This window comes from Choristoneura fumiferana, chromosome 7 (genome assembly GCF_025370935.1).
Source record: "Choristoneura fumiferana chromosome 7, NRCan_CFum_1, whole genome shotgun sequence".
NCBI classification, from domain to species: Eukaryota; Metazoa; Arthropoda; class Insecta; order Lepidoptera; family Tortricidae; genus Choristoneura; species Choristoneura fumiferana.
In genome coordinates this window covers 18,241,675-18,257,628 of record NC_133478.1, presented here as the reverse complement: position 1 = coordinate 18,257,628, position 15,954 = coordinate 18,241,675, and the positions used below count along the sequence as shown (strand labels likewise).

Genomic DNA, 15,954 nt, shown 5'->3' with positions numbered 1-15,954 from the left:
TTTCTAAAAACAGCAAGAGTGAAAGCCATTAAAAAAAAAAACACGAGAAAACGTCAAACCGACCTCACGATATTAACGCCATCTAGCGATATTTGAAAACCCTCATTGAAGTTATAGTTCTGCTGCACATCGGATCGGTTGAGATAGAGATGTTTGTTGCATTCGCGTTTTATATAATGAATGACCGATGATGGACGGGTCGTACATCAATTCGGAGATAAACTAAACGACACTAAGTGCCACTAAGTTTCCCTTGCCTTGATATTAACCCTTTATAAGGCCCCATTTATTGGAAACTATCACAGAATCAAAAGTAGCTATCGAATACATACCTAGCAAAGGATGTTTTTAAAGCTAATAGTATTTTCAATAATTACAATGAATATTGTAATTTATTACTAAAAGAATAAGGTAGAATTTCCAAATCAATGCATGTGGTCGCTAAATCGCCTCTGCCTTATTAAGGGTTAATATTAACTCACTAAGAGAAGTTGCAGTGTCAAAAATAGCTTTTAAAGAGCTTTTTCGGCAAGTTTCTTGCGACGAATTTTTTCTTGGCAATGATAGCCCTTAATTATTTTTTCTTGGCAACAATTGCCCTTGGCTAGGTAAATATTTGATTTAGGTGTTATTTAGGTGTGTCGGTTCATGCTGACTTATTCAAATAATAAAACAACAATTTTCAATAAAAGTTTTTATTAGAGGCACATTCAAAAAGACGGAAGTTCGTCTCCACACTATTTACAAACTTACTTTAGTGCTAAACTGCGATGAGAATTAATAAATGAAATGAACTACGGTGACTAGGGTGTTAAAAACCGTTCGATTTTCACCAAAGCGATTGTGTCTTTTGATACTTAACATAAATGCAGACTTCGTTATTGTCGGTGCTAAAAAAATTTAGACAACACTAAATTGTTTTTGCACCGCTACAGCAATGTCTGATAGTAAAATATTTAACAATAACGTGGTTACAGTAAAGATGGAAGCTACTCCTAGTTTAAAAATACTTGACAAAAGGATATGCAATATTACCCTTACATTGTTAAATCCTTATGCTCTCGTATTCGAAAGTAGCATAGAAAGCAGCTCATACAAATTATTTGTACTTTCAATTAAATGAAGAAAATATAAGCTTGAATCTCTTTTGATAACCACGCTGAGACATTCATTAAAATTAAAATAATTAATTTAATCCTAATTTGTAAAACTTGATCTTATGGCTTAAATAATTATTAAAATAGTAATTGATTAAAACGTGCCACAAGATTATTATGCTTACGCTAAAATCAGCTTAAAAGCTCAATCATGTACCATACAAACGATATTCGCAGTGTTGCAAGTATAAAACTACCAAAGTGTTGCCTTGCTTAAACTAAATTAGTGTGACGGATTAAGTGATAGTTACCATTCATTTCTTTGCTTGATTTAGTCACAACCGTGCAGAAAAAATACAATTACAAAATTTATTAGCAAACCATAATTTCACTTGCCATGCCAACAAAATATATAGAACCGGCTGTTTCTGGATTTTCTTAAATGTCATCTTATGTGACTAATAATTAGCCAGAGCGGCATTAATATTCTGAGAGGAGGACAGCAAGGCTACTACGAAACTCGAAGTTCGTATCGTACCGTCCCTCTCGCTCTCGTATTAAATAGTATAAGTGTCAGAGGGACCGCACGACACGAACTTCGAGTTTCGTAGTAGCCCTGCTGTGCCCTGCAGTGGGACGTATATGGGCCGAGATCTTCGTATAGGCCATTGCGTTTTTTACTACGAAATTCGAAAATCGAAGTTCGTGTCGTACCGTCCCCTCTCACTCTGGTATTAAATAATATAAAGCGGGACGGCAAGCTACGAAGTCCGAATTTTGCTTAGGTCCCCCTGGAAAATAACACTCATGTAGATGCGCTAATTTTGCAACTGCTCATCCACTTCTGCTGGCTGTACCTACTAAAGTACAAACATATGAGTTTGACTATTATGATTCGACAGTTGGCCCTAAACTCTCTGTATTGTCTGATAAAACTTTTCAACTAGAGTATATTCTCCTGCATAAAAGTTAAAATAGTAATACCCATTCTTAGGTAAAGTATTTAAAACACGACAATATGGTTGCGTAATTTTGCATTTTTGACATTAGTATTAAAACTATTTCGTAAATGCTGAAGTTAAAAATGCTACCGTTGTATTTTAAATTTTAACCTACAACCATCAGATAAAATACATGTGTGACATAACAATTTATTGAAACAATATTTCAACTATCAAATTCTCTGAACTCTTCACTTGTCTGAAAGTTCCGGCAAAATCAGTTAATTATCTTAATATAAAATGACACAATTACAACGCCAATTTAGGCCTTAGTGCTTCGTGCAAGATAAACTTACATTAACAATTAAATCACATTACTTATCCGATTGGTTCCGGTTTACTCGTTAGTACAGTCCAGGTCAAAATAAACTTACACTTAAGTACCTTCTCACTGTATGCCTTTACACAATCTTGTATAGAACTTCTACGAAATGACAGCGACAAGATAGTAAAGTTTAAATACATTTGACCTTGATTGTACAGTTACCTACAACTACAAACGTTTCATTGTACGACATTTTGACAATACGTATGTTTAAAATGGAATGTAAAATTGGGGCAAATATCACAAGTTAATCACTGATATCGATGCTTTATTGCACAAAATCTACTGATGTATCTGGTAAACTACTCAATAAAAATTGAGTTGAGATGAACGATTAACGACACAGCTACGCATTACACAATTTAATGATTGTAAAAAAAAACTACAATTGAAAATAATTCCACAAGTAGATAGAATATAATTAAATTTTACAAATTTTTCACGACACGGTGCAAAATATAATTAAAAAGATATCAATAAAATACAAAGCATTTAGATCTGTTTATTTTGTTAAAAGGAAATTAAAATAAGTAGGTAATAAATATGAAAATATGTTTTTTATTCGACAACGACGCAACCGTTTTCCGTTGTTACCTATATTTATAGCTGATATTGCAATCGCTATTATTCAAAATCCCTGTCAATGACAAAACGCTGTGTGCGTGACAATCTACTCACTTCCATCGCAAAGTCTGATTACTAAACGTGTCACCAGCAGGGATCAAATAAATCAGGCTATTGAGGCCAATATCAGTAGGGAAATATGATTGGATCTCCAACTTAAAGTTATATTTGGCCCTAGAAGTCATCAGTACCTACATACTTTTAAAGATCTGCAGCACGACATATACAAGTTGATTGATCGACTTCTAATCGATGAGTCGATGACCAATTTGTAACTAAATAGGGTTGGATGTCCAAATGTACTTGATTGATCGACATTTAGTAGACCAATTTACGAGTAAGCCCATGGTGTCAACTCATTAGTCGTTTAAGGCCGTTAGTGGTTTACTAGTTGATTGATTGATTGACATCGGGTGACACTATTTACCTCCCCAGATAATACCGACCCGATTTTCGTGTACACGCCCATGTCGGTATTGTCCGGGTCAGTAATAAGTGTCACCCATCGACATTTAGTAGATGACCAATTCACAACTAAGCCCGTGGCAACTCATTAGGCGCTGGAGGCCATGAATAGTTAAATAGGGTTGGATAGTTATATCCAGGTCTAGTCGATAACCCATTGCATGACGCTAGTGTCGAGGCCGCCGGTGGAGATGAGGCGCGAGTCATCCGGCAGGAACCGGACGCAGGTCACGTGGGAAGAGTGACCGCCGTACTGGTGGCAGAGGGACTGCAAGGGAATTAATGGTGTTAGAAGTTTTTGAAGTCGAGTGTTGCGCTTGGATATTGCAGAGCGTAAAAGGTATCTGTTGTCTCTTTCAATCCAATCTAGGGAAAATATACAGAATGGAAAGTAATTATGGGCCCTGGAGGGGAACTGCCTTAAATCCTGAAGTTGGCAACATTATTTTATTTTTAAATAGAAACAAAACTGCATTCAAAGATTAATTCGCTAGGCTCACCCGGGTATCGAACCAGCTAAAAATTCAAAAAATAAACACTCGCAAACATGAGAAATAATTTTAATTAATTATAGAATTTCTTGAAATGCAATGCAAATTTGTTTCTTTTTAAAAATAAAAACATGTTTTCCCACCTCTCTTTTTTAATTAAAGTTTTAGTTACTTTAATTTAATAGTAGTTTTAGTTCTATGGATATTTTGTATTTCACTAACTAAAGGATTGAAAGCATTTTCCCTCCAGGGCCCATAATTTTTTTCTACCCAGCATAACTAGCAGTTTCACAGTACACTAGATATAGAGATATATATATTTGCTAGGATGTATACCGTGATCAACCCGCAAACTTCAGTCTACCCGTGATCATGCATGGAACTACATCGAAATATCAGGCGCTCATTAAAGGTTATCAATTACGGTCTACTACATCCCGTAACGAGTCTATTTACATTAGTATATATGTAAATAGTCCGATTAAATCTAGCTTTTAATCATAGACTTCATTGTTAAATCACCAACCTTAGGCTGCGTGACGGGGTAAGCGTAAAGTTTTACTTTTCCAAAATCGTCTCCCGTCGCGACGAGGCGACTGTCGTGCGATCTGCAACAAACAATTTAGTCAAAACGTAATACTTGAGGAAATACTTGGATGGATATAAAATCGAATGGCATAGTATGTTCTTGACAGAAAAAGTTGTAGGTATACAAAAATATGCCTCGATTTTGAGTGGTGTCCGGCCAGTCATTGAGGAATCCATCTAGGCTGTCCGCCGCTCCATGGTTATACCACGTCGCTGCAATCCATCTTGTAGTAACTAGAGATGGGCAAATCCGGAAACGATTATCCAAGTGTCAGATTCTCAAGCGAATCCTTTAAAATCTTATCGATTCCGACCACTTTGGAACGATTTCGGTTACGCTTTTGTATGATACCTGAGAGTTTGACATTAATTCAAATTGACCCCTTCGCGCGTTTCTGAGAAAAATAGTTTTGGCAGACGGATGGAGAGCAAAGGGATCCTATAAGAGTCCCGGCTTTGCTGATTGAGGGACAGAACCTTAACAATACATTGAAGGGGCAGATATTTATATCGATAATGCGAATGATTGTTCTTCAGTTTTGGACGTTTAATATGTATTTATCTACATAAGTACGTTTATCCGTTGCCTAGTAGGAAATTTTCCCAAGTTAATTGTCCCATGATATTAATAATTTATGGACCCTTTGGCAATTTGGTTGTCACGTGTTGTAAATAATGTTTTGCCATTTTACTTTGTTGGAAAGGTCGTATTTACCTTGCTTTCTCAATTATCTTCAGTAAACTTTAGTAAGCTTGTTGATACAAAGCAAGGCTCGGAACCGGTTTATAAAATAGCGGTAAATACCGGTTTATTTCGGTTTAACTCTGAACTTTCATAAGAACGCGAACGTTTTTAAAGAACTTAACTATAACCTAAATAAACCGGTTTATTCGACGAGTGACAGCTGGCCGGCCGTCGGCGGGCGGCGACGTTTATCCTGCGCTGGAATAAACCGGTTTTTATTGTTCTAAACCGGTTAATCTGACAAGAAGTTTATGGAAATGTTCCCTTAAAACCGGTTTAAAAATAACGGTTTCGCGAACGAAACCAAAATGAAAAGGTTTTGCGCCAAGTTCATGATATGATAACGGTTTGGAAATTTAACCGGTATCCGAGCCTTGATACAAAGTCCGTTGGATAACATCCCGTACCTGGTGCAGGAGTTGATGTCGGTGCCGTCGGCGCTCTCGGGCCACACGCCCACGCTCTGGAAGGTGATGGGGCACGTGTGAGTGGCCCACGCGATGTCCCGCAGGCTGCTGGCGGCCGGCACCTGGCGGCACGTGGTCGCGTTCCCTGCCACGAAGAATATTTCGTGGTCAGATACTTATCACAATCAAGACACAATATCGCTACGCATTAGGCTCGCAAGGGGGCGTTCAAGTATACGTAACGCAATTTTGAAGATTTTTGACCCTCCCTCCCCTTCATGTAATCGTAACGTTTTAGAGGACATTATAGTATGAACGTTTTATAGAAAAAACTGTGACGTAACGCATTGTTCGTACCGCCTCCCGCCCCTGTAACGCATCGTAACGTTTGTTACCTCATCAGGTCTAAACCGCTGAACCGATTTAGTTGAAATACGGTAAATGATAGTTTACAGTCCCGAGAAAGGACATAGGATAGTTTGTATCCCGGAAAATTGCATAGTTCCTGCAGGGTAGCGATAAACACATTCTAAGCAGACGGGCTATAAAATATATAATTATTAGTGACTTACAGTATAGAAGTTCATAATCCCCAGAGTTGCTCCTGATATATTGGCTGTCTTCAGACCAGTCCAGGTGTGTTATGTAGCTGGAGTGACCCTATGATAAAAAAAAATATTAAAATATATAAACTTAATTGCTACGCTTATGCAGTAGCAAAATTCAAAGTTTTATCTGATAAGCTAAGGTTACATATTTTACAACAGTATTAATGTAATTAATGTGGAATTAAATATAAAGCTAGAAGTATAATAGGCACTAAATATATTACAAACAAATATCTACACATGTTGCCAGCCTGAAAAAAATCTAAAAATTAATATTCACGAAACTAAAGCTCTACCTAAGTATACATATTAATTAATTAATATATTTAATGCAATATTACAAGATACCTAGCGTTATCTAGTTTTTAAAAGAATCCCACTTTCAATGTAGTATACAAACAGGGTATTAAAATAAAATAACTAAGAGATTAACTTGAAAGAGGATTTTTTCAAAAGGAAACTACTTACACTTCTATTAGCTGAATATAAAAAGCTCGTTTTTAAAACACATAGAAAATGGCCAAATTGATTTGACTCAGTGATCAATATTAATCTAAATAATTTATTTAGCTAGAGTGAATAGGCTGTTACTGAACCAGTAAGATACACCTTTGGCCTTATCTGCACTTTACATCAGGTGAGAAAACACTACATTAAAATTATGATAACATACAAACAGCGGGTTCAATTGCGTTTCCAAACTATCAATCAATGTTGTTTGGACATATCAATTATTTTATAAGTGAATATTTTTGGGAAAATGTTTTTTTTTTATCGTCGATTTCCCAATGTTTTTTATACCTTATTATCCTATTCCTGACGAAGGCAAATCCAAAAACACAAAAGTCATAAAAATTGGTCCAGCAGTTTTTGAGTTATAATTGGTGTAACTAACACGACTTTGTTTTATTGTATTTAATAATAGATTCAGTTCATTGAGTAAAATTTAGGCAAACTCAAATAGGTCAAATTTAAACACGAAAGTAGGGTAGGTAGATCGACTGGTGTCATCCACTTTGATACACGTCCTTGATTTGACTCTATGCGTTTGTATGCATTGGGAGACACTATTTCCCGGCCCGGACAATACCGACATGGAAATACCGACCCTGTTTTTCGTGTACGCGCCCATAGAAACTGACATGAGCATTCAATATTCAGCCAATAGCGAGCGAGCGTCGACATCTTCGTGCCCTAGGTACGTGAGATGCCAATGGAGCGAGGCGATAAAATAGCGTTATGATCGTGCAGCATCGAAATGGGTTACCCTTCTACGCTTTCTCTCCGTGCACTGATGCGTGAAACCATTAAACTTGTTAACACAATTACAAAAAAACCGGGCAAGTGTGAGTCGGGCTCGCGCACCGAGGGTTCCGTACACATTTATAGGTATGTAAGTAAACGGGAATCGTGTCTTGAAGATATTTCTCGCTTTTTGCGAGTGATTTAATTCATCCAGTGTATGCAGAGCCCTACTCTTAAGCAAAATGTACGCAGTGTGGGGTCAGATTATATTGGTCATTGATATTTACAGACAGACATCAAGATTTCAGACTTTTCTAGTTGGTTGTGTTTAATAGTACCTAATACTATGTAGTATAAGTACCCTGTAGGTTTTGATTCCCTTGCGAGTTTTGAAAATTTACGGCTAAACGGCTTATAAACGGCTGCAGCTTTTTTGCGTTGGCTTAGATGTTTGATTTTACCACAGCTGCAAGGGACAAAAGACCTCAGTATTTTCAGATTAATAACTCCACGCGTTCCCGAGAAAAAGAGTCTTGACGTGGTCTTGACAAACAGACATACCGGACAAAAAGTGATCCTATAAGGGTTCCGTTTTTTCCTTTTGAGGTACGGAACCCTAAAAATCATTGAAAACACAGCAACAATCTCTTTCCTTGAAAATGATTTCCACTTCTCCAAATGAGTCTGGTCATAGGTGTAAGAAAACAATTGAATATCGAATGACTAAATTATTTTGAAAATAACGAAACATTGATTTTAATGCCAAGAACCACCTTGTAAGCAAGCTAGCCGGTGCTACAACTGAGATTTTTATTGGTTTCAGAGAAAACTGAGTTGGGAAATGAAACAGTTGGCAAATGGAATATGTGGCAAACAACTAATTCCGTAAAAAGGCGGGATACCAGTTGTATTATGTACCTAAGAGTTGATGACTCACTTTTACAAGACTAATATCTTTTTATTTTTAATTTTATATCTCATTTCACTCACCAAGCATTTGCCAATTCGCGTGTAGCGGCGTCCCTGGTCGTCCAGCTGGTAGATGTAGATGAAGTTGTCCCGGGAGCCCAGCGCCACGTATTTATTGTCCGGGGAATACTGGATCGTCTGGATCGGCTCCGTGCTGCCAAGAGAATTTACCATACAGATTTTTTTTATTTCAAAGCAGGTTTTCTAGCGTTGGTTCTTAGACCTATGACCCGCGGAAACTATCCCATGTCTTTTCCTGGGACTCAAAACTATCTGTATATCGATTTTTTTCTAAATCGGTTCAACGGTTTAGACGGGATGAAGTAACAAACAAACAAACAGAGTTACAAACTTTCGCATTTATAATATTGGCGGGATTGGTATTATAGCACCTATGAAACGCCAGTGTTGCCATGCGTGGCGCGCTTGACAGAGCCTGAGATCTGGACGCGGGAAAAGCGATCGTCAATTGTCAGTTTGTAAAAGAAGTCTGGCCCGAGTCGACAGTCTCAGGAACTGTTACGCGTTTCTTTACTATTTTTCATCACACTTGGTCGTAAACAGTGTCGTAACATGCAGGCTACCTTGGTTGCAACCCCCCAAATAAGACCTTGAACTTAATGTGCTTATCATGAAACCCGTGGTCGGTCGCATGAGTCAGTGCCCGTACTGATGGCGCTGCGCCGTGCCCCGTGCCTGATGGTCTACACACTCGCACGTTGCGCTGCCAAAAGCGCAGCCTAAGGTATCGCCAATATTTGGAACAATTATATTTTATCTTTTACAAATATAAAAATTTACTCGCAAATGTGATGAAAAACATTGTATGTCGCACGGGCGGTACTAAAATTACGAACATCGACTCATAGACTCTCGTTCGTAATTCCTTATTTACCGCCCTTAAGACACAACGTACTAAACTAGGCTCTTCTTTAAGTTACTGTGAATCGTTGTGATAGTGGCAATACTAGGATTTCAGTGAGAAGGTGCCGACTATGTTAACCACGTTAGTAGACTTTTGTTAGTTCTCCAAAATAGTTTAATTCACTGCCGGAATCCCACTTGTTGGCCACACATCAAGTCAGGCTCATCCAGCTCTGGTATGAGGCAGGATATCTCTCGCACGGTGAAAAGGAGTGTGTACTGACCCGTCGTGGTGCGAGGCCAGCAGCTCGCGCGAGTTGGGCTCGAACACGAGCCACTTGCCCGACAGACAGCCCACCGCCACCGCGCCGCCGTCCGCAGACCACGCGCAGCACTGCGCGCGCTCCTGGACAGACAGACAAACAGATACGGTTATCACTTCTCGTGCTAGCGTTTTAACCAGAGATGAACGAGGATCTGTTGCGAGGAATGAGTTTTTCATGAACCAATAGAAACTCTTCATTTACCTCGCCTCGCTCCGCTCAGTTGTTTCCACTAAATGTGCTGTGCGAGGAGAGGTAAATTAAGCGTTTCTATTGGTTAATGAAATACACATTCCTCGCAACACATCCTCGCACATCTCTGGTGGAAACACAGCCTAAACATCGTATTTATGCTGTATCTAGGCGACATAAAATTATTTTTAACGACACTGCTCGAAAATGTGTCCACAGATAACCTAAATCCAGTACACAAAACTGCCTATATTTTTACATTAAACAGCTGACTTATTTATGGCTCTCAAAACACAACCACAATGTAACACATTACGGTACAGGTCGTATCTATTTTATGTATCTCATAGCACGATACGACTTTTTAGAATATATTTCTGAATAATGTTCCCGGCGTGCTGAAACGACAATTGGACCAATCAAAAATAATCATCTGCTGCATGTGAAATTAAATTGACCAATAGGAACGCGTGTTTTATGACTTTTATGAGGATTTTTTTTATTTAAACGCTATGCACAAATGCTTTAATTTTTTTTTTGTATAAAAAAACGCCGCAGCGTTAACTTTTTAAGCCTGCCGCGCACTGCACTGCACTGACTGTACAGCCAGGCTGCCTAGTGCGCGGCTACCATACATCCTCGTTGTTTGATTTGCTGCCGCAGCCAGGCTGACGAGTAATCTCCCACGTCTAAAAATACCGGTGTCTCGTACCTCGATGTCCTTGCTCCAGACGGTGGAGTGGCTCAGTCCGTCCCACAGCTGGAGCAGCCGGTCCCAGCCCGCCGTCACGAACTGCGGCAGCGTGGGGTGAGCCGCCAGACCCCACAGCTCGTCCACGTGACCTGGAACAGTTACAGATTGTTATTGTATTGCCTTCAAGACCTGTCGCCATACGTCTGTTATGATGCTATACATATATACACCGTGCTATTTTTGATACCCGTTAACTTCGGCAGACGGCTCTGCCTGATAATTACTTTTTCGTCAAATTAAAAATGTTTTTTTTTTTCAAGAATATTTTTTAAAGGCATATAATAGCTTCACAGTCATTGTGAATACCTAGTTAAATTGTAAAATAAACAAACTTGACAAGAGACATCAAAAAATCTACATGTTTAACTTTAATTTGTTAAATAAATGTATGAATTAGAAACGGATTAGTTGTGGACTTTGAAAAAACGACATAAAATAAGGACGGTTACGCTGTTTCAATGCTAAAAATTAATTATCTTAACTCTAGATTATCTTTTAAACAGTACAGAGAGAAATTAACCTCATTTGACCTGGAGATTGTCTTAAAGTTAACGGAAATCAAAAATAACACGATGTAGAACCAGGGCCCAATTTTGCCAACGTGACAATTGTCAGTTCAGCGACATTATGTCGAGTAACAATCCTATAACTTGTATCCAAAAATGATAATTATCGTCACTGGTAGACAAGGCTCGGAACCGGTTTATAAAATAGCGGTAAATACCGGTTTATTTCGGTTTAACTCCGAACTTTCATAAGAACGCGAACATTTTTAAGAACTTAACTATAACCTAAATAAACCGGTTTATTCGACGAGTGACAGCTGGCCGTCCGGCGGCGGGCGGCGACGTTTATCCTGCGCCGGAATAAACCGGTTTTTATTGTTCTAAACCGGTTAATCTGACAAGAACTTTATAGAAATGTTCCCTTAAAAACCGGTTTAAAAATAACGGTTTCGCGAACGAAACCAAAAAAGGTTTTGCGCCAAGTACATGATAACGGTTTGCAAATTTAACCGGTATCCGAGCCTTGCTCGTAGAACTACCAAGCTATAGTAACCACATAAAACTTATCGTTGAGTGATTGTGTGTGTGTGTGTGTGTGGTCGTACCGAGCACGGCGGGCGAGAAGCCCAGGTCGAGGTCTCCGTGCAGGATGCAGTTCCTGGTGGTGGCCACGAACAGCTGGCTGCCGCGACCCTCCGCCACCACGCGCACGCCGCCGTAGTGGCCCTCGATCTGGGGATGGAGACATCACGTTCAGCTCATGCTCATGCTCAAATGGTTAAAAACAACAAATAAGTAATACGTATTTAAGCCTCAGGCTGAGTTTCCACCAAAGATGTGCGAGAATGTGTTTTTCATGAACCAATAACGCTTCATTTACCTATCCTCGCACAGCACATCTCTGGTGGAAACAGCTGAGCGGAGCGAAGACTGCCCTCATTCTCCTGTCCGGTGGCGTTGAGGTCAGCATCCACTACGCAGTCGGCCATGTGTATACCAACAAATGGACAGTAGTACCGACCACGTTCTTCTGTAGGTCAGCATCTAACACAACCGCGCGGCCGGCTAAACGTAAGTACTCGTATACCAACAATTGGACAGCTACTGACCACATTCTCCTGTCCGGTGGTGTTGAGGTCAGCATCCAACACAACTACGCAGCCGGCCATGTGTATACCAACAAATGGACAGTAGTTCTGACCACGTTCTCTAGTAGGTCAGCATCTAACACAACCGCGCGGCCGGCCATACGTAAGTATACCAACAATTGGACAGCTACTGACCACATTCTCCTGCCCGGTGGCGTTGAGGTCAGCATCCAACACAACTACGCAGCCGGCCATGTGTATACCAACAAATGGACAGTAGTACCGACCACGTTCTCCTGTCGGTCAGCATCTAACACAACCGCGCGGCCGGCCATACGTATACCAACAATTGGACAGTCATACTGACCACATTCTCCTGCCCGGTGGTGTTGAGGTCAGTATCCAACACGACTACGCAGCTGGTCATGTGTATACCAACAAATGGACAGTAGTACCGACCACGTTCTCCTGTCGGTCAGCATCTAACACAACCGCGCGGCCGGCCATACGTATACAACAATTGGACAGTCATACTGACCACATTCTCCTGTCCGGTGGCGTTGAGGTCAGCGTCGAAGGCGACGACGCGGCCGTCCTTGCCGCCGCCGCTGAGGATGGCGCCGTCCTTCCGCGCCAGCAGCGAGAACACCGAGCCCGCGTGGACCGCGCGCACCGTGTGGTTCGTGGCTGCGTGCGACCACTATTGAGCCGTTGGAGTCGCCGGAGAGGACGTCGCCTAAAAATATAAACGGAGCCTTGAAAAGAGAGATTTAAGATGCGTTTTCACCAGAGATGTGTAAGGATGCGTTGTGAGGAATGAAATAAATGAATTGAATCCTCGTTCCGCTCAGCTGTTTCCACTAGAGCTGTGCTGTGCGAGGAGAGGACAGGCAAATGAGTTCATGAAAAACCCATTCATCGCAACACATCCCCAGCGTGATAGTGTCCTCGACTGTTGTCCTCTTGGAGAGGCTGAGACTCACGCAACGAGCTATGGAGAGAGCTATGTTTGGAGTTTCTTTGTGCAATAAAATTGGAATACGGATAATTCCCAAAGAACTAAAGTCACCGACATAGCTAGAAGAATGTGTACGTTGAAGTGGAAATGAGCGGGCCACATCGCTCGAAGAACTGATAAACGTTGGGGGTGAAAAGTCTTTAAGTAGCGACCACGAACCGGAAGACAAAGCGTTAGGCCTCCCACTAGGTGGATTGACGGCGTCATGAGAGTAGTGGGCAACCGGTGGATGCAAGTAGCGTTGCCAGATAATCAAACCTAATAGCAGGACACACCATCCAGTTTAGCCGTACTTTTAGGAAAAAAGGTCGGACGCCCTAAGTTATTAAGGCTTCGCTCGCGTCGAATTTTTTTCGTTAGAAAAGGTAACCTATGTCTTTCCCAGAGTCATAAACTATCTCTATACCAAATTTCATAACACGAGCATTGCTTACTTTGGGACTAGCTCAATTGGTGTCAAGTGTCCCATGATATTTATTTACTTACCATTATGATTGAATCCCAGGCACGTGACGTACTTCGGCTTGTCCCGACTCTCGAAGACTCCCATCCTCTTGTACAGCATATTGGTGTGGTCGAGCGTCCAGAACGCGATATGGTTCTTCCCGCACGTTACTATTTGGTTGCGATCTAGCGGGTGGAACTCTACTGCCACGACTGTGTCCACTGAGCACTGTGGGAGCATTTAACTTGTAAGAACAGTCAGTTACCAACCAGTTAAGTTGTTTTCAAACTCTTTAAGTTACAATACAAAACAACACAAAAATTCTTTATTGAACACAGTACATACAAAAATTTACACTACATGCATATTACTGAAGAATATTTCCGTACGTAGTTGAGTTAGTTTGACAGACCCATGTAAATATTTTTCAGTAATGTATTGTATTGTAACTCTTTATTATACATAAAACACATAAAAATAACAGAACACAGTATTATGTTTGCATTTGATTGCTTTGAATGTTTCCGTACATCGATCGATGTTCAGTGTACCATTAAAGTTACTAAATTCAAAGCCATTAAAATCCAACTTTTATAATTTTCAGAGGTTTTAAATTCCTTTTTTTACTCCTCCCAGTCTATAGTTACAAGTGCAATAGATATACGTCAATGTCTTGATGAGTGAGTGACCATTTAGATAGTACTTGCCGTTAAAAGTTGCAAATAAAGTAGAAGTACTTACCTAATAACTCAGCAAAATATACAAATATCTTTTGAAATAACTTGTTGATATTGGGTTCTCACCTTAGTCTCAGCGAGACAGTGGCCCTTGTCTCTCTGCCACTCCCACACGGAGATGGTGTGATCCTGTCCATCGTCAACACAAGCTAGTAGCGCGCCGCCGTCCGCGCGAGAGAAGGAGATAGCTGCCACGCCACGCTCCATCTGTCCCGCTCCGATTACGGCCAATGTAGCGAGGGATACGGAGTTCCAGACGCGGACATGAGGCTGGAAATAAAAAAGTTTCTAATGGGTTGGTCCCCCAGCCTTAATACTTTCAAAACGAGAGTTGGTATGTTTATTTTGCTACCTTTTATTTTACTTATACATATTTATACTTAATTTCCAGTCTCATTGTTTTCATGTATTTTCCGCTGTTATTATTATTGGGATGTTATTAGCGAATAAAACTGATCATCGAATTGTAAAGTAACTCGTTTATGTAAATGTTGAACAGAAGCAGTCCAAGCACACTTCCTTGGGGAACTCCATAACCATTGTGTCTATATAATCAGATTGATATACGTACGATTTCTTCGTTACGTTCATTTAATTTAACTATTTGAACAAACAAAGATCATACAGGTCCTCTGATTCCATAATTTTCTAATTTATTACCAATAGTGAATGTTTAATAAAATCAAACGCCTTTGTCATATCTAGAAAGGCCGCTGTAGTACGGTTTCTTTCATCTAGTCTGCTAGTCTTGTAACTGCATTAGGTCGCCACGGATTTAAATTTTATTTTACCTGATACCTAAATGCGGTCAATGGTTTAATGACGACGTGACCACATATGGAGCTTGAAAATAGCTGTCGTCGGAGGGCAGCACCCGTAATTAAGTTCCTTTCTAATAAAGATAGTAGTGCTTTGCAAGATATATTCTGCTTACCCTGGCGTCGAGCCGATCATGTCCGGCGCACTGTCCGCTCGCCACTATGAGCTTGTTGGGGTGTATGGCGAGGCATTTGACGTCATCAGTGTGGCCGGTGTAGTGACGTTGGCACTGTTCATCCACGTTGAAGAGCACCACGACCGCCGCCACGAAGTAGACGATCTCGCCGGTCGGGAGGAGGTAGAGGTTGCTGCGGCAGTCTTTACCTCTGGAAAAGTCCATCAATCAAAACAAGGTACATCCAATGTACAGTCAGCAGCAGAAGCAGCTGTGGTGCTCAAAATGATTCACACACTCTTATTACCTAACCCGCATGCATACACATATATACAGCATACATAGACATAGCCCGAAGAATTGCGAAACTGAAGTGGCAGTGGGCGGGGCACATTGCTCGCAGGACTGATGGCCGATGGGGTCAAGAAGTTCTCGAATGGCGCGTCCGCGGACCGGGAGACGAGCTGTCGGTAGGCCTCCAACAAGATGGAGCGACGACTGGTTAAGATTGCGGGATCGCGGGTGGTG

General features: G+C 40.6%; 1 protein-coding gene across 1 annotated transcript in view; it reads right to left on the bottom strand.

Annotated features, from left to right (window-relative positions):
* Positions 1 to 679: 679 nt before the first annotated feature.
* The window catches only part of LOC141429798 (echinoderm microtubule-associated protein-like 2), a 41,765-nt gene continuing 26,490 nt past the window's right edge, over positions 680 to 15,954 (bottom strand). The window contains 13 exon segments of the mRNA XM_074090340.1: positions 680 to 3,780; positions 4,530 to 4,611; positions 5,744 to 5,888; positions 6,316 to 6,403; positions 8,587 to 8,719; positions 9,714 to 9,835; positions 10,657 to 10,787; positions 11,810 to 11,936; positions 12,831 to 12,987; positions 12,989 to 13,028; positions 13,797 to 13,983; positions 14,559 to 14,762; positions 15,427 to 15,637. Coding sequence (XP_073946441.1) covers positions 3,655 to 3,780; positions 4,530 to 4,611; positions 5,744 to 5,888; positions 6,316 to 6,403; positions 8,587 to 8,719; positions 9,714 to 9,835; positions 10,657 to 10,787; positions 11,810 to 11,936; positions 12,831 to 12,987; positions 12,989 to 13,028; positions 13,797 to 13,983; positions 14,559 to 14,762; positions 15,427 to 15,637 — 1,753 coding nt within the window. The 3' untranslated portion in view covers positions 680 to 3,654.